This window comes from Apostichopus japonicus, chromosome 22 (genome assembly GCF_037975245.1).
Source record: "Apostichopus japonicus isolate 1M-3 chromosome 22, ASM3797524v1, whole genome shotgun sequence".
NCBI classification, from domain to species: Eukaryota; Metazoa; Echinodermata; class Holothuroidea; order Aspidochirotida; family Stichopodidae; genus Apostichopus; species Apostichopus japonicus.
This window is the reverse complement of record NC_092582.1, coordinates 25,246,976-25,267,343: the sequence shown is the minus strand read 5'-3', so window position 1 is coordinate 25,267,343 and position 20,368 is coordinate 25,246,976. Positions and strand designations below refer to the sequence as shown.

Genomic DNA, 20,368 nt, shown 5'->3' with positions numbered 1-20,368 from the left:
CCAACTCATGGTGGCGCTCCGCTTAGATAGTAACAAGACGCCCTCCCAGGAAATGGTCAAGCCCCCCCAGCGCCCCCCCAACTGAAAAAATCCTGGCTACGCTACTGGTCCATCTAATGTTGAGAATATTTCGAAGTAGTCTCCTTTTAAAAAGTGTCAATTTTGCGATCAAGATCCTTCGTTGTGCCCCACAGTTCGCAATTGTACACAAAAATACTCTTTAATAAAGTCTCAAAAATCCTAAGCTTAATGTTCCGGCTTATGTTTTTGCTTTTGAAAATGCTTGACAGTGTGTTGAAAGCACCGTTGGTTATACCAATTCTTCGGTTAATGTCTTCTTCGGTCCCCAGCAAGCTTCCAACATATTTACACTTCTTCAAACTTTCATTTCCTTTTCTTGTGATTGAAAATTTCTCAGTTTTTGTGCAATTGATTTTCAGATTCCTTCCTGCCAGTTTGTCAGAAACTCGTTTTTCGATATCTTGCAGTATATGCTGACCAGTGGCGGCGGAACCGGGGGGGGCTTGGGGGGGGCTCAGCCCCCCCCCCCCCAATGAAAAAGTTGAGGGGGCAAATGCATGATGAGCCCCCCAATATTTACCAAGGCTCCGAAACGTGCATCTGCCCATTTTTCAATGCATACTTGTCGATCTGTCCGATGCACACGTATACTATATAGGTGTAATAATTTTAGTAATTGCTGGGGGATCCTCGGCCCGTCCCCTAGCTATAGACCACATTGTCACCCCAACCGCGTCTTCACGCCCCGTGAAAAGTGGAAGCAGTGAGTGTGAGTACCGGTAAGCGTAACACAATTTCGTCTTAGGCCAATGACTTGCCTCATTTCAGCCAGTTCTCCAACATGCCCTTACTTAGTGGCGGAGCGTCCATATATACAGTCAGGGGCGGATGCCCCCCCCCCCCCCCTGACGGACTCAAATGGACTGCTGGCGCCCTTTTCACCTTTTCACTACTTTTTACTTATTCGCGATTATTGACTATTTTATTGCGCTCTCATATACCTATTGACATTTGTCATATTCTGTTGGTGTAATTTTCCGACAAAATGGCGACGACACCTATTTATTCTCCGTTTATCTGCAAATTAGCAAGGCCCGGAAAGGGTCATTTCTTGCAATCTAGGGAGTATCTTTACTCAAAAATTTTCTGTAAGCTCCGCGCCATCCTGTGGTGACGCTCCGCTTAGATAGTGTCGAAAGCGCCCCTATAGACCATTCTGGCCCCCCCCCCTGACCAATACCCCTAGCTCCGCCACTGCCCTTACTACACTCAAAAACGCCTTTGCGAGTACTACGAGTAATAGCAACTCTCTTAAAACACCATTGAATATACAAATTACAATGTTTTTACAGACTTTAACGTGCAATCTGAGAAATTGCAGGCTTGAGACCCATATTTTAGGGCTAGGTATTCGCAGCATAAAACACTCGGGAAGTGCCGTTTCCGGCCATCTGGGGGTTTGAAAAAACCCAAAATTTTCTTGTACGCTCTGCGCCAACCGATGGTGGCGCTCCGCTTAGATAGTATCCACACATTAGCTCCCCCCCCCCAATAATTTTTCCGTTCCGCCGCGCCTGATGCTGACCAGTTGATGCCCAAGAGATATCATCAGCGTATTGTTGGTGAGGTCTACTGTGAAAAAAGAATGAGTGGTGGTAGTGCTGCAATCATGATCAACTAACTGAGATGGCAGGATAACTGCATCGATATCATTATCATCTGATTTCAAAGAGTTGGCTAGATAAGTTATAATAGTGCACTTGCACTATCTCCTTGTGGTGAACCAATGTTAGTGTTAAAAAGGAAGTCCGAGTTAGCCCTTTATTTTGACGGTGTAGGAGACGTTATCGATTAGTAGTGATATCAGGTGAAGTTCGTCGTTGTCAAGAACCTGTTCTAGGTCAGTTAGCAAAGATCCTCTTTGAATTGTGTCGAACGCCTTGCTCATATCTAGCATCAATAGATTTATAGTGTAACCTATGGATGCTATAGCTTTTTCTGCTAGCACTTTAAAAGCGAAGACAAGTTCAGCTGTGCAACGTCCTGAAGTGTAGGCAGTTTGGGTAATGGGGAGGATATGCTCATCAATTGACGGACGAATCCTCCTGGCCACACAAACCGCAAGAATTTTCCTCAGTGTTGATAATAAAATGACTGGTCTTAAGTTTTCTGGTGGACCTTTAGTCTTTCCTGGTTTTTGGATAGGAGTTATGATTCCTTGTTTAATTTCCATCGGGAAATCTCCCGATTCGGCTATACTATTTAAGATATTTGCTATGTGTTTGTGTGTGCATGGGGCATATTTGAGATGTTCGGCTGTGACCTTATCACAACCTGGGGTTTTATTATTTTTTAAGGATGAGACTGCTTGTTTAATGTCATCTTCATCAAAGGGCGTGTTTAGTTTTTCTGGAAACAAGTTTGGTTTAGGATCTGGAATATTGCAGTTAAAAGTCACCCTCAACGTTAAAAGTCTTTTCGAAATGTTTGCTGCTGCTCTATGCACGCAAACACATTTACGTACTAGTTGGGTAAAATCATCATGCGTAATGGGGAGAGTAATATATTTAGTACCACCCTAGAACACATCACATGACCCTCCATGCATGGTACGCGCGTATTTACTGTGTGATAGTATCTCCAGATTTATTAAGCTCGATGACAGCAAGACAAAAGGTGGCACAACACTAAGTTATTTCTGAAGCACATAGTTCAAGCGCGACGGTTTTGTTAACAAAACCCTCCCTCAACGTTAAACCATGCAAAGGAGAGAGAGCCGCAAAATACGTCTGCTCTCTCCAAATCCAAACACACTGAAGCTAATCTTCAATTATAATCTCAGGTAATTCCGTAGTGAAGTGTAATGGGGAAGTAGAATTAATAACTTGCTTTAGACTATATCCTAATAGAAAAAAAAAGTAGCCTACAGTACACTAAATATAGCTTGTTAGTCCTGGCACAGCTTATCTTAGTGTGTTTGCTGCTGTAGTAGTCAACCGGGAAAAATGTGTGTATGTCTCTTAACCTGTTAACTGGGGACATGCGTCATCCGTGTGTATAATGCTGAGGGCGCTATAGTAATCAGAGCTGAGACACCTACTGTATCTTTGTTAAACAAACACACCAGACATGCGGATTTGAAGTATGAAAATGGTGAAATTTTTTAATCATTTAGCAAATTAAAGGAGGCACTTCTGCGATGTTGTGGATGGTTTTGCACATAGAAAATGGGGATTTGACAAATGGGGATATCCCCCATTTTGGGGTGTATCCCCAGTTGGAAGGTGTGTATCCATACGATTATCCCCGTTTGACAGGTCTAACAGGTACACGCATACACACATACACACATTCTCTGTCTGCATGAATGCCTGCAGCGGTTTATCATCGAAACCAAAAACCAAAACTCAAAGTAAGAAGGCAAATATATGATAAGTCTAATATTTAATAACATTACCTATGTATCTTTTTACAAGCATATAAAAAGAAGTAAAAACAAAAATCTTAACAAGAAACTATACAAACAAACTTGGCATGTAAAATGATTCAGGCAAAACTGAACCTTGACAATAGAAAACAATACTGTTTGAAACAACCACATCCTAGAGTGTCTTTAGGAAGAATGATTAACAAAATATCTACTAAAACAAAGCAGAAAAAAATATAATGATGTCTAACAATCATTTTAAGAGAACAATGTTCTTGGGGCTATCTTTGTTCAAATTTGCAAAGCTTTTATAGCAAGACTGTCTGACAATTGAATATTTGATAAATATTCACTTTTAATAAGTAAGGACTTCACGACCCACGATCTTTCTTTTCGTGCAGTAAACTGTCTGATAATAATAAAAAATAGCCAACTGCAAGTGCACCTTCGGAAAATAACATCATCAAAGATAATAAAAATTAAAATGGCTACAATCTCCTTCCATTGTGAAATCTGCAAAGTTTATGATAAATGAGGCCTGTTGTTTTATTTACAATCTTCTTCCACTTTTATGACACTTTTGTTTCTTCAAAGCCCAGGAACAAAAGACAAAATAAATACTATACATGCAGCAGGCTAGCACTCGTAATAAAAGAGTTGTTTGAGTTGCCATAAATAATCCATGAATAACCACCCACCCTACCCTCCCTCCTACTGGCCCCCCCTACCCTACCCTCTGGTCACCCCTAACAATAACACACAAATCTAATCCTATGGCCTGCATACTAACATTGGCTCTATTTTATTTTGCCTTACTCAACAAAACTGGTGGTATGGCCACGAAAAAAAACCAAGTTTGGTCCTAATTTTATGCTGTGTTTATTTCAAATTTGTAAAGAAAAAAATATACATTTTCCTTTAAAGTACGTTTCCCTAACCACCGTCTATAAATCACATGAAAATTTTGCAACAAAGGCTAAAAGTGTTAAAACCATTTGGCAGTGATTGATAATGTTATCTACATGATACTTACATTCAGTGTTAAAAAAAAAACAAAGGAATAAAAATCAGCCAATCAAGAGCAGATATACGTTATAATAAACCTATCATAGTACAGTAGTATCCCTATCATATCGTAGAACCCACAAGGATCTACCCGACCCAAATTAAACCGTGCCATTCTGCTCTGTGGTCATCCATATTGCCAGCAATATTAATGTATAAACTGAAACTTTCAGCTGGATTTGACACCTGAAAACATTTGTGTCAAGCCATTCAAATATTTAAAATGCCTCCTCCTAACAAGGTAATTGTTAACTGCAGGAAAGACAATATAGCCACACATGTGATGTACCATATTACTTTTAAAGGTTATGCCTAATGGTTATCGACTCTGGTAAAACTATAACATTAATGTTGGTTGTACCTAATACTTCCTCTAAACATTTCAGCAAATCTAACAACAAGAAGGTAGCTTTGGAAATGTTTGGCCCTGTGGTCCAGCACTGATACCCCCCTTCTTTGGTCCAGCACTAATACCCCCTTCTGTGGTCCAGCACCGATACCCCCTTAAACAACCACCAAAGTTTACTCAAAGAAACAATTCAACACTTATATTAATCCTCTTGTGTCAATCACTTTGAGATAGAACCCTTCAAACCAATTATTACTGAAAGCTAGACCTGACTTATAAATTCAGGGCAAGACCTGTGAACTTTATTGTTGTACCTGCATTTTACAGAGAATAGTGTATATCAAACAACCCCCACCCCCCCCAACCCAGCTCCCAGGTTTCCACTTCCAGAAATCTGATGTCATGTGACCTTAATCATTTGCCACATATGCAGTAGTTCGTGAATATTCATTTGTAATCATAAAGATCCTATAATTTACTGTTATTTGTGTAAACTTTCCTTTCTCTTTATCTTCTTTTAAGGCACTTTAAAGGCACTTCAACACTTTCCATCCCCACTTCTCTCAGACTCAGTTAAGTCTGTGGAACGCCGTAACTATCTCCGTTCCACTAACAAGTACTACTTCCAGCCTCTAACTCGGGGAGCACTATCACTGACCCATCTCACAACTTTTGTTTCACTTCACATTTCCCGAATCGCTTCCTCGTTTAACACTGCCACACTCCTTGGCATTAATTGCTGGTTGTGTGGCAATCTGTGTGGCATGTTGTGTGGCATGCCAAGTGTAGTGAAATCTGACTGTACTTGACGACACTATTGTATAAGATTGACACCGCACACACAAACACACACACAGCTGTCAAGAACACCATCAGCTGTCAACACTGCTGAAACCATCCGACCTCTATCGACATGTGAAACGTTGACTTCTTTAAACTTTCTCATAGGTAAGCTGTCTTCTGTGTGTATTGATGATGGTAATGGTTGGTTGGTAGGTTAGCCATATCTACTGCTGGGCACTCACCCCTGGCAGGAGAGCTGGAGATACCATCAGGCACGGACCAGTCTGCTGCTATGGGTGACTTATGAGGTGATGACGACCAGCGATCCACTGCTTCCGGAGATGGTGTCAATATTTCAGGATATCCTTGCTGAGTTTGCTGTTGCATGGGGCTGTTACCAGTGCTCATAGGTGCCCCCATGCTATGGTTAGAAGGAGGTGTGGGATAATGCAACAGTTGAGTTTGCCCTGGACTACCCACATACATATGATTGTTCTGTATCTGCTGCATCTCGCCTCCTCCCACTGGTGAGTTAGCCTGAGCTCTGGGAACCTCACAGTGGGGTGTACTTGGCTGCATAGAAGCGGGAGACTGTTGGTAAGATGGTGGCTGTGGAGCCTGCCCTCTATTAGGGCTTCTATGAGTTCTGTACTCACAGTCGCTTCTACTAGGGCTCAGCACTAAGGGTTGAGTATTTGACGCTTGCTGCATCATCTGGGGCATGGCTGAGTCTGTATAAAGTACCCTCCTCTCACCTGGCCCCATATGTTGTGGCCTACTGCTCCCATAGCATCCCATTTGGCCAATGTTCATATGCCCCTCGGGGCTTTCACACTCTAATGCTTCCCTACATGGGCTATGCTGTATGCCTGGCCCCATTGCATGCCTATCACTGTACTCTAACGGTATCATGTGTGCATTGGCTACAAACATCCCCTGTTCAAAGTTTGGCCCCACCATCCTCTGAGTCGCATATAATGGTGGCGGTGTGTGATTGACACTCTGCGGTGAATCTAGTGAGTTTGGAGGAGACAGCGTGTTCAGTGCGTCCTCCGCTACTTCAGCTCGCTTTTTACGTTTCTTCCTCTGCTTCTGGTGTTGGCCGTTGATCATGTCATGGCCGTTCATAGGATCCATTTTACTAGCAGCTTTGGTTTTCTTTGGTTTCTTTCGGTAAGGGTCGTGCATGTGGTTCATGGTACCGTTGGCTGCCGGATGTTGAGCCATCTGATTGAAAAGGTTCACAATGTCCTCAAAGTGCCTCTGCATAGCCGCATCTAACGGACTCTCCTGCATGTCATTGAGGATGCTCGGGTTTGCTCCGTGTTGGAGGAGGTGTTGAATCGACTCGCAGCTACCCTCAGATGCTCCATGGAACAAGGGTGTTTGATCCTATGTGAAAAAGCACAAGGCAATTTGTTACAGACAGTCCACACAAACCGGCCATTAACTCATGTTACGAAAGCGACAATGAAACATCTTAGAGGGCAGCAAGTGACATTAAACAAAATCACAAAGCCAAACAAACTATTACATCCTGCAAAGCTGGAGAGTTGGGAAGAGAGAGGGTGTCTGTAGGGGTGAGGGAGGTTATGTGTAGGGGCGAGGGAGGTTGTGTGTAGAGGTAAAGGAGGTTGTGTGTAGGGGTGAGGGAGCTTGCATGTAGGGGAGAGAGAGGTTGTGTGTAGGGGTGAGGGAGGGTGTGTAGGGGGAGAGGGAGGGTGTGCTTAGGGGCAGAGAGAAAGTGTGGGTAGGGGTAGGAGGTTATGTGAAGGGGTGAGGGAGGTTGTGTGTAGGGGTGAAGGAGCTTGCATGTAGGGGAGAGGGAGGTTCTGTGTAGGGGTGAGGGAGGTTGTGTGTAGAGGTGAGGGAGCTTGCATGTAGGGGAGAGGGAGGTTCTGTGTAGGGGTGAGGGCGGTTGTCTGTAGGGGTGAGGGAGATAGGGTGTGTGTACAGGGAGAGGGAAAGTGTGTAAAGGGGGAGAGGGAGGGTGTGTGAGTGTAGGAGGGTAGAGGCACTTACTCTGTAATCTTTGGCATCTTTATTTGCACCTTTCTCTATGAGCATCTTGACGGCCTCAAAGTTATTGACAGCAGCAGCCCAATGGAGAGCTGTCTTCCCTGAAAGAGAGAAAACAAGATAGATTTATAAGCATTCCAGTCGATCAAGTATCCACCAAATGTCGATCAAAACTCAGTTACTCATCCAGTGCACAGAGTAGCATAGAGCTGCCCAAGAGTAGCCAAAAGTTTTTTAAATTTGACAAGGTATCACAGAAGTTGAAAGATTCATATAGTCGTGATACAAATTGCTTTCAGGATGTGGTCTTGGCCTAAGGAATTCAGAAGACGTTCATCAAGTTTGCTAAGCAAGCGACTTCAGCCAATAGTACACTCCCTTTCCTTTCCTTTAATTTCTTTTCCTTTTATTTCATTTCCTTTTTTTCTTCAGTGGACGTACCTTTGGCATCTGTGCTCTCGGTGTCTGCCTTGGCGTCCAGTAGGGCTCTCAGCATCGGTATGTCTGATAACCTCACAGCACAGATCATTGGAGTAATACCCTTGTGAGTTTTCTTATCCACACAGGTATGTCTCTGCTGGATCAAAGTCTACAGATACAAACAAAAGAGGAAGCTATGAAAACCGCTGCGTTAAAGTAACAACAGGATCTATCAGAGATGCTGGATGGATGTTCATTCGTAAATCACATGTTCTTACAGTAACTTTTTATGTTCGCCAGCACAAGAGGCATTCACATCTGGCCTACATGCCTCTGTTGTGCCTTCATGCCTCTTCTTCATGCGCTCTGTTGTGGCACAACATCTTCCCTATATGAAAATAACTATACTAACCATATTGAAGGTATAACCATATTGAACCAAGGAAAAGAGGAGGAATATTTTATAAGTTTTTGAACTGATTACATTTGGCTTAACCAGACTGTGAGGGGGGTAACCACTGACTGATTGGGGGGAGGGGGTAATGGGGGTGAGGGGGCCTCGTACCGTAAATGCTTCATGTGATTCAGTCTCGATGGCCTTGTGGAGAGGTGTCCTGCCCGTGTCATCCTCTGCATTCACATCTGCTTTCTCCAGCAGTTTAGTGCAGATCTTTGGTAAGTTATGCATAGCTGCTAAGTGCAGGGCTGTGTCACCTGAGTGACATCTGGCATTGACATCCACCTTCTGTCTGAAGTGTTTCTCAATCTCCATGACTGCGCTCTCCTGAGTCAGGTACCGCTTCTTACACTTCCAGACTATTTCATGGAGTACCGTACCTTCGCTGTCAGAGGACGATTCTGAAGGACAGGGGGACACATACAGGCGGTCATTATTGAGAAAGTCAACTGTTAAGGCAGTCAAACATTGTTAGCCTTATTTAACTTCAAGTAACATTGCAAAACACAGGCCTGGTTTGGACACAGAATATGCTTGATTACTGAGTAGCCCTCCACTTATAGAATTACTCAATTTGCCCACTAAGGAGTCAGTAAAGTTGGTTCTGTGTGCAACAGAAACATAAAAGAACATCACAAAGTTGAATTAATTGCTGGCGATACACACACCAAAAGTACAACTAAAGAAACATGATGATGAACAAGATAGCTGCTATTAACAAGTTAGCTGTTAACAAGTTAGCTGTTAACAAGTTAGCTGTTAACAAGTTAGCTGTTAACAAGTTAGCTGTTAACAAGTTAGCTGTTAACAAGTTAGCTGTAAAATGACACCCACAACTAGGTATCACATTATTCCAGCTATTCATACATTCAATACAGTAGATTAAGAAGCTAGCAGAATCTCACTCAAGATTCAGTATTAAACAACCACAAGGTCTACTACCGTGACCACGCTACCCACACAACCCCCCCCCCCCACGCTACCTGTGCATCCATCAACAAGTCATGGAACATTAGACAAGTCCCCAGAGGCATATGGTAATACATATCTCAAGGCAGTGACCCCCCCCCTACCCCTGCATCCATCAACACGTCATGGAACATTAGACAAGTCCCCAGAGGCATATGGTAATACATATCTCAAGGCAGTGACCCCCCCCACTACCCCTGCATATATCAACACGTCATGGAACATTAGACAAGTCCCCAGAGGCATATTCAGGTATTACCAACCTGAATGTAAATCTGCATCAATGCCCAAATACATTCTTCGGTCATGTTCTGTCTCGGGGGGTGTAAGGGGGGTACCTGGCTGGGCACCTAACCCGGTCGTCCAAGGTTTGGCTCTGATACCATCCTCAACGGCAACAGCTGCCCCTCTTGCGTTCTTTGGTAAAAAAACAAACGATAATAATCAAACACAAATCTTAGTTACTGGAAAGTTCAGCAAGCTATTATAACTACATACTAGTATGGCAGCCAGCTATTTTAACCAAAATCTAGTACGACAGCAAGCTATGATAACTATATACAAGTATGATAGGCAGCTATATAGTACAATAGCCAGCTATTATAACTACATACTAGTATGGCAGCCAGCTATTTTAACCAAAATCTAGTATGACAGCAAGCTATGATAACTATATACAAGTATGACAGGCAGCTATATAGTACAATAGGCAGCTATTATAACTACATACTAGTATGGCAGCCAGCTATTATAACCACAATCTAGTATGACAGCAAGCTATGATAACTATATACAAGTATGATAGGCAGCTATATAGTACAATAGCCAGCTATTATAACTACATACTAGTATGGCAGCCAGCTATTTTAACCAAAATCTAGTATGACAGCAAGCTATGATAACTATATACAAGTATGACAGGCAGCTATATAGTACAATAGCCAGCTATTATAACTACATACTAGTATGACAGCAAGCTATTATAACCACAATCAAGTATGACAGCAAGCTATGATAACTATATACAAGTATGACAGGCAGCTATATAGTACAATAGCCAGCTATTATAACTACATACTAGTACGACAGCCAGCTATTATAACTACATACTAGTATGACAGCCAGCTATTAACCACATACTAGTACGACAGTCAGCTATTATAACTACATACTAGTACAACAGCCAGCTATTTAACCACATACTAGTACGACAGCCAGCTATTTAACCGCATACAAATATGACAGCCAGCTATTTAACCACATACTACCACGACATCAAGCTTATCAACCGCGTATCACAAATATCGGCTGCAACAAAACCAAACTTGAAAACAAAATATGAGCAAGGGACCATCAACAATGAAATCAAAACTACCAATAATTGCAAAAGAAAAAATTTCCTTCCATTTTCTTATCTTCATAAAAGCAAGCAATTCAGAGACCATTTCCATGAAGACAGTCAATACCTTAAACTTCTTTCGGTCTGGTGGAATGGTATCGAGACTGGTTTGGCTCTCCCAATCTGCTCCTCCTATATGGCCGTCACACTGTAGGGGTGGGGCATCTTCAATCCCATACGGGCCATTTCTCTTACTCGTTCGCGATGGATCATTTGGGTTTTCTGGGATGTATGTGCACTTTGTACGTATGGTGCGCTTAGAACCTATGAAGAGCCCCAACAGCAGCATTGCTATCACACCACAGGCAGCAATCACATACGTCAGATTGGGAGGCCCCGTGGTGGAATCGGGTGTTGATGAATCTGATGCAGAGAGAGAGAGACAAGAGGTATGGATTCGACCAAGTCTTACATTTGGGATGGACGAAACATTCTAATAAATTGCAAGCATCGACTTGGCAAAATTACCTACGGGACATCAAACCAACATCCCACAACAATACCGAATATCTGATTGATTGAAATAGTCAAGATCAATGAGAAAGTCAAAATGTTTGGGAAATTGCCAATTTACTCTTGCAAATGATTAATGGAGAGAGCTGTAAAACAAAAGTTAAAAATATTAAAAGCAAAAACACATTTTTTTTTTTAAATTTACAAAATAAATGCTGGTGAGGATCACAAATCCAGAGGGATTTATATTAATAGCTGCATTAATTGTGATAGCATTAACTACTTGGTAAATCTGATGAACTGGCAACCAATCCTATGGTTCTTTTGATGAGATCATGTACTCTAAAGAGGATGAAAACTTACTCTCAATGCCAAATTTGTTGTCAGGTATGTTCCCGCCTTTCTGCAAGCCATTGATAATGTCTACTGCATTCTCGGGATCATTGTAGCAGTAGTAGCCAAACTCTTCGCAGTTGCTGTTGTCAATCTTCAAATATGCAGCAGACCTGTGGAATAGGGTGACAAAACTGATGAATATGCATGAAGGGGGATGGGGGAGGGGCTTAGCATTTACTGTACAGCTAACAGAGAGGAGAATTCCATGAACAAAGAGAACATCTCCTTCACGAACAAGAACATGTTGCTAGGGATATTTGCGAGCAGGAAATGTAGAACATTGGGTGATTTAGGTAGATTTCAACATAATTCAATTAAGACAAAAAGGGCATCCCCACTGGGATTTAAATCCATTTTGCAGAAATTGTTGTTAGACTGATTTACTATGAGAAAAATCAAATCTCCTACTGTAGATGCTTTGATCTCCTTAATCCTGAAGACTTCTTACTTATGTCCATCTTATTTCAAGAATTATGAGTGCGAAGATATATTTTTATCAACTGATGTTACAACAGCCATTTTCTATCCTACTAAATCAATAACACCTCATAAATCCACCCCCACTGGTCCCCCCCCCCCCCGTTACACCACATTCTCTGTCCTTGCCAATCAAAGTAAGATAAGATGATGACAGTGTTCTTACCCGCCGCTGGACGATGCCCTCTTCTTTCGGAAGGATAACGCCTCGCCCACTCCATCCCAAGTCAGGATTTTGTCAACACCATCTTCCTTTACAAACACTACCACGGTGCGGAGCAAATCGGAAACAAACCGCAGGAACTCCTTGGAGATCTCCGGCTCTTTGAGCTCCTCGGGGGGCATGAGTACAAAGATGATGATGACACCGACAAACTGTGGTGGGCTGCAGTCTGTGCCGTCGTTACGACAGGCGACGTTATTACAGACACTGTCACACAGACCGTCATTGTAGTGATTAATGCAGAAAGAGTCATTCCTGTACAATGAATACAAGGAAGATCAAAACTTCAATTAAGTAGAAGTAAGAAAATAAAACCAATTTCATGGCAATACTCTACCTAGTAGGCCTACCAAAGGCTGCCAAGCACAAACTAATGCAAATGACTTAGAAAGTGGACATTAGAACAAAAATGTTAGACGGAAGTGGGATAAAGTTGGGTTGGAACCAATATTAAGCAACAATATTAAAGCCCTTACTGGATAATGAATGTTTGAAATCTAAAAGGTGAATATTATGGAGAGTAAGTCTTCGCGTGGGCGCACACTCCTAACCTGAAATGCCACAAAAAGCCACATTTGTTGAAAAAGCTGACTATCCAATCATGAATGGAAATTTTGCTCTCTCGAATGTTCTTTTACTGATGTGAAATTTGCTCTCTCGCGTTCACTCAATGACGTGAATTGTGCTCCCACTCGTGTTCACTCACTGACGTGAAGTTTGCTCCCTCACGTTTTCTCACTGAGGTGAATTTTGCTCTCTCAGTTTCTCTCTTACTGTTCTTTCAAGCCATGCGATACAAGCAACAGCAAGAAGGGCGAAACGCTAAGAAACATGAAAATGTAGGCAAAATAAAATGCAGTTATCACGAAAAATCTTGGAAAAGAAACCTTGTGGACTGAAGTGACTTTGCACAAGGTTAAACTTACTTGCAATGTATGTCACCAGGGCAACTTTGACTGTTTGCAGCACAAGCTTCTTTACTACAATCTTGACATTGACCGCTGTGTTCTAGGTTAGAACATGGATCTGGACAAAACTCCTCTTTGTTTTCCTCATATACACAGTTGTGGTGGTCCCAGCTACACTCTGTAGTATTACAACCAATCTAGACAAGAAGAACAGAATACTCATATTAATTGCATTACATTCATATATTATCCCTTGTATATTATCCAGTCAATATATAATATCCCCTTAAAGCAGCTAGTCTACTTCTTCTTCTGCTGATAAATGTATGACTCAACATGACTTCTTTTATACAAAGCTAACACAACATACATTGCACTTGTCTGCGGGCATATATTATCCCTTGTATATTATCCAGTCAAAATATAGTATGCTCCTTAAAGCAGCTGGTCTACTTCTTCTTCGACTAATATATGTAAGACTCAAAATGACTTCTTTTATACAAAGCTAACACAACATATATTACATTTATCCTTGTAAATATTATCCCAGTCAATATATGGAATTCCCCATAAAGCAGCTGGTGTCATACTTAATGTATGACTCACATGACTTCTTTTATACAAAGCTAACACAATATCGACATCAGCTTGGCAATGAAGGAACAATCCAGATATCTAACATATTATAAACGTGCACGTCTCCAATAGTTGCACTCATATTTGATGTATTGTTGGTAAACAATTCATCCTTCAAATAATACTTGAGCGTAACAGACCTGGTTGTTATATTTCTGTACCTATGTAGCAAGTACTCTGGCTGCACATAACAAAGAAAGTAAAAAGCAATATAAATAACTGAGGCTATTACCATGCAGTGGTCTCCTTTCCTCCGGTTATCACATTCTGGTTTGCATGTCACTTTCACTTGGGTAACTACTCCACCAGGTGGTTTGGTAGAAGTGGACACAGTCTCACACCTTGGTCCAGTAAACCCATCAGGGCAATGGCACTGGTTCTCCAGACAATAACCACCATTCATGCATGAACAGCTTTCACAACGATCACCTTCAAATCCCTGGAAAAAAAACAGAAAATGCAAATAAAACCAAAATTATGCAAGATTGCTTTTCAAAGGGAAATCAAACACATGCAAATACAAAAGGAAATTTTATATGCATTATATGCATATTGCATTTTCACTATCTTCATATTATCATTTGTTATCATCATTTCCTTCTTTCATGACTAGAAAAAAGGTTGCTATGGTTTCAGTATGTACAGTTAAAAAGGTTGCCATAGAAACAGAAACAATGTAGTTTTCATTACTTTTTCTTTTACCTTTTCCACCTCACATGTTAAATATTGAATACAAGGAAACCTGAGAAAACAGCGTTACCAAGGTTACAATCAGCTGTGGTTACTTTATTTGTTCTAAATATTTCCATATTTGAGATGACAAGTGTAACAAACAAGTTTGTGTGAGCATCAATCTTTTGATAGGGCTGACTGGATACCCAGCAAACACAAAAACGTTTTTAAAACGTTTCGTCTTTTGTTTTGATAACGTTATTTGTGGTGTAATAAATATGTCACGAAAACATTTTCAGGCTATTATTTCAAAACATTTTTTCGTTAAAACATGAATATAACATGAATATAACATTAATATCTCATAAAAACGTTATGCCGACGTTTTTATAGCACCACATTTAACATTATAAAAACATATTTTAGAGGCTCTTTTAAAAATGTTATGATAACGTTTTGTGTTTGCTGGGTAGTCATTGGATAACATGACATACACTACATAACTCTGCATTACACTAAACTATGTTTCACACACAACATCACACTGTACTACACACACTACATTACTCTGCATTACATTTACTATGTTACACTACACACACTACATTACTCTGCATTACATTAACTATGTTACACTACACACACTACATTACTCTGCATTACACTAAACTATGTTACACACACTTCATCACACTGTACTACACACACTACATTACTCTGCATTACACTAAACTATGTTACACACACTTCATCACACTGTACTACACACACTACATTACTCTGCATTACATTTACTATGTTACACTACACACACTACATTACTCTGCATTACATTAACTATGTTACACTACACACACTACATTACTCTGCATTACATTAACTATGTTATACACACTTCATCACACTGTACTACACACACTACATTACTCTGCATTAAATTTACTATGTTACACTACACACACTACATTACTCTGCATTACATTAACTATGTTACACTACACATACTACATTACTCTGCATTACATTAACTATGTTACACTACACACTACATTACTCTACATTACATTAACTATGTTACACTACACACTACATTACTCTGCATTACATTAACTATGTTACACACACTACATCACACTGTGCTACACACACTACATTACTCTGCATTACATTTACTATGTTACACACACTACATCACACTGTGCTACACACACTACATTACTCTGCATTACATTTACTATGTTACACTACACACACTACATTACTCTGCATTACATTTACTATGTTACACTACACACACTACATTAACTATGTTACACACACTACATCACACTGTGCAACACACACTACATTACTCTGCATTACATTTACTATGTTACACTACACATACTACATTACGCTACATTACATTAACTATGTTACACACACTACATCACACTGTGCTACACACACTACATTACTCTGCATTACACTAAACAACATTACACACACTACATCACACTGCATTACACTAAACAACATTACACACACTATGGTACACTACACATACTACATTACTCTGCATTACATTAACTATGTTACACTACACACTACATTACTCTACATTACATTAACTATGTTACACTACACACTACATTACTCTGCATTACATTAACTATGTTACACACACTACATCACACTGTGCTACACACACTACATTACTCTGCATTACATTAACTATGTTACACACACTTCATCACACTGTACTACACACACTACATTACTCTGCATTACATTTACTATGTTACACTACACACACTACATTACTCTGCATTACATTTACTATGTTACACTACACACACTACATTAACTATGTTACACACACTACATCACACTGTGCTACACACACTACATTACTCTGCATTACATTTACTATGTTACACTACACATACTACATTACTCTGCATTACATTAACTATGTTACACTACACACACTACATTACTTTACATTACATTAACTATGTTACACACTGTACTACACACACTACATTACTCTGCATTACATTTACTATGTTACACTACACACACTACATTACTCTGCATTACATTAACTATGTTACACTACACATACTACATTACTCTGCATTACATTAACTATGTTACACTACACACACTACATTACTTTACATTACATTAACTATGTTACACACTGTACTACACACACTACATTACTCTGCATTACATTTACTATGTTACACTACACACACTACATTACTCTGCATTACATTTACTATGTTACACTACACACACTACATTACATTAACTATGTTACACACACTACATCACACTGTGCTACACACACTACATTACTCTGCATTACATTAACTATGTTACACTACACACACTACATTACTCTGCGTTACATTAACTATGTTACACTACACACACTACATTACTCTGCATTACACTAAACTATGTTACACACACTTCATCACACTGTACTACACACACTACATTACTCTGCATTACATTAACTATGTTACACTACACATACTACATTACGCTACATTACATTAACTATGTTACACACACTACATCACACTGTGCTACACACACTACATTACTCTGCATTACACTAAACAACATTACACACACTACATCACACTGCATTACACTAAACAACATTACACACACTACATTACTCTGCATTACACTAAACAACATTACACACACTACATCACACTGCATTACACTAAACAACATTACACTACACACTACATTACACACACTACATTACACACACTACATTACACTGCAATGGTATGGTTGGTATAAAGTCTAATTTCTCATTGATAACATACATTGTTAACATCATTCAGCCTCTGAATAAGATCCTGCTAGGATCGAAACATCCGGCCCTCTTACTTTTACACATTGTTAACATCCTTATTTAGACATTTCAGGAGCAGTATGCAGAATAAAAGGTTAGGGTTTTCATTGTATAACTGTTCATCACAACTGACAACTTAAACAAATTTCAGCTGAGGAAAGTTGATTATTTGTGCTAAACACATTCCAGTCCATGAGAAGGTCGGTGGCCTTCTGATTACCAAGATGGTCTATAGCAGCTACAAGTTTGAACAATAATTAGACATGAGAACTTATAATCTTACCACTGCACATTTGCATGAGAAACTGTCTCCAGCTGTTTGGCAAATTCCGCCATTCTGGCAAGGGGATGAACTACAGGCAGCAGTTGTAACATGGTCACAATGTAAACCTGTTAATAAGAACAAAGAGTACAAATGGATCCATAAAAAGAAAGGTAATTACACTAAAGAACTTGATGGCCTTACTGAGTGTAAAGTGCTCTTGCATTGCAGCCTATCCTACCAGCAACATAACATACTATAACATATTGTGATGCCTACACTGAACTTTCAATGTAACATAACTGTGATGCCTCCACTGAGCTTTCAACGTAACATACTGTGATGCCTCCACTGAGCTTTCAACATAACATACTGTGATGCCTCCACTGAGCTTTCAACATAACATACTGTGATGCCCCACTGAGCTTTCAACTTAACATATTGTGATGCCTCCACTGAGCTTTCAACTTAACATATTGTGATGCCTCCACTGATCTTCCAACGTAACATACTGTGATGCCTCCACTGATCTTCCAACGTAACATACTGTGATGCCTCCACTGATCTTCCAACGTAACATACTGTGATGCCTCCACTGAGCTTTCAACGTAACATAACTGTGATGCCTCCACTGAGCTTTCGACATAACATACTGTGATGCCTCCACTGAGCTTTCAACATAACATACTGTGATGCCTCCACTGAGCTTTCATCGTAACATACTGTGATGCCTCCACTGAGCTTTCAACGTAACATAACTGTGATGTCTCCACTGAACTTCAAACGTAACATACTGTGATGCCTCCACTGAGCTTTCGACATAACATACTGTGATGCCTCCACTGAGCTTTCAACATAACATACTGTGATGCCTCCACTGAGCTATCAATTCTTCATATACATTTCTATCACTGGAATGGAAAATGATGTCAAGTGAGCTCTTCTAATAGCAGGACTTGTGAGGTAACCACTCTTCATGTATAAGTAGTCTACATGTTAACCCACTTTTCATGTATAAGTACTCTACATGTTAACTCAGAATACAGAATGTCTCACATTTATGATGTGAGATGGACCATTTCACAATGCTTTGTGTGTGTGTATATGCAATCCTGCCACTTACCAGTGTAACCAGAGCGGCACACGCAGGTATAATTATTGTTCCCCTGAAGGCACTTGACGATCCCCGGCTCAAAGCAGGGTCCGTTGTGGCATTCATTCACGTCGCCCTCACACATGTTGCCTTCGAATCCCGGTGGACATTCACAGCGGAATGAGCCAACCATATCTATGCAGCTGCCACCGTTCAAACAAAGAGTACTGTCACAATTGTTTGCATTGTGCTGGCAGTTTGGACCTAGAGACGAAACACAAGTCAATCAGTCAAACAAACATGTAATGATAACACAGGAGTACAAACACAATTAATCAAGAGCAAAAGGTCAGATCAGGGTCAGATCAGGGTCAAAAGGTCAGATGACCTTTAGGAAGCTGGTCAATAAATACAACACAACTCTTAATCAACTTTTGAGTGGTAAACTGACATAATGCAAGTAAGCAATACAAAACAAAGACTTTATTGTTCACAAACAAGTTTGAAGGATAAAAAAAGGCAGTAAAACACACAAATTATGTAAAATTATGATAACAAAATATCAATCATTTTACTGAGCGAGACATAACAGGGGCAGGAGTGCCTCTCTGTATCTTTCATAGCAAAACAAGTGGGTTCCGATCTGTAAAACTATTAGTGAAACGAGCTCAGACGAACGACATAACCTTTGTAATTAAATCACCAACTTGAGAGGTAGGAAACTGCATTTACTCATAGGCTGGAATTAATCACCAAGATTTTCCATTTAATTACACAAATAGTTGGAGAGGCTTACCATAGGTACCGACAGGGCAGGAGCACCGGTAGCCGTTGATCTGGTCAAAGCAGTTGCCTCCATTCTGGCATGGGTTGGACTCGCAGTCATTGATGTTGTTCTCACAGTTGGCGCCATCGAAACCGTTTATGCAGCTACAGAGGTAACGTCCGACTTCATCGTGGCAAGTGCCACCTGAAAAATATGGTCAAAATATTTCATCAAAAGAGGAGTCGTTGTTAACAAGACATGTTCAATATTTTGCAACAGAGCACATAAAGTCTGCCAAAGGAGGTGTTCTGGCCGTCATCAATGTCTTATGAGACAAGGGAATATGATTAGAGCGGTTAGCAGGATAGGAGTGTTTCTGTTTTTCAGTGATTTTAATCATCATATTAATATTTTGTGTTAACAAACGAATGCAATTTTTGACTCCTCCAAACCTTGAATCCAGTTCTTCAAGCTTTATGTTACATTAGTAACGCAAAGGTAACTCATTTTAAGGGAGAGTCAACGCTATATGAAGCTTTCAGTCCACACAAATCACATCAAGAGTAATGATATTAGCTATAAACAAATGAAAGAGTTGGTATTTGATAAGAATAAGGTGACCTACACTTCAAATGTGCTATTTCAATATTTCATTTGCAAAATATTACCACCAATTCTTGTGCGATTTAGTTGGACTACAAATGACT

At 40.3% G+C, this 20,368-nt stretch overlaps 1 protein-coding gene across 1 annotated transcript in view; it reads right to left on the bottom strand.

The window, feature by feature from the left end:
• Positions 1-3,448: 3,448 nt before the first annotated feature.
• The window catches only part of LOC139963341 (uncharacterized), an 85,146-nt gene continuing 68,226 nt past the window's right edge, over positions 3,449-20,368 (bottom strand). The window contains exons 20-32 of the mRNA XM_071963986.1: positions 19,692-19,865; positions 18,926-19,159; positions 17,824-17,930; positions 14,235-14,441; positions 13,385-13,563; positions 12,402-12,713; positions 11,726-11,868; positions 10,977-11,272; positions 9,774-9,927; positions 8,650-8,942; positions 8,106-8,253; positions 7,668-7,765; positions 3,449-7,037 (exon numbers count right to left, since the gene is read on the bottom strand). Of these exons, the coding sequence (XP_071820087.1) occupies positions 5,805-7,037; positions 7,668-7,765; positions 8,106-8,253; positions 8,650-8,942; positions 9,774-9,927; positions 10,977-11,272; positions 11,726-11,868; positions 12,402-12,713; positions 13,385-13,563; positions 14,235-14,441; positions 17,824-17,930; positions 18,926-19,159; positions 19,692-19,865 (3,578 nt within the window). The 3' untranslated portion in view covers positions 3,449-5,804. The remainder of the gene's footprint in view (positions 7,038-7,667; positions 7,766-8,105; positions 8,254-8,649; positions 8,943-9,773; positions 9,928-10,976; positions 11,273-11,725; positions 11,869-12,401; positions 12,714-13,384; positions 13,564-14,234; positions 14,442-17,823; positions 17,931-18,925; positions 19,160-19,691; positions 19,866-20,368) is intronic.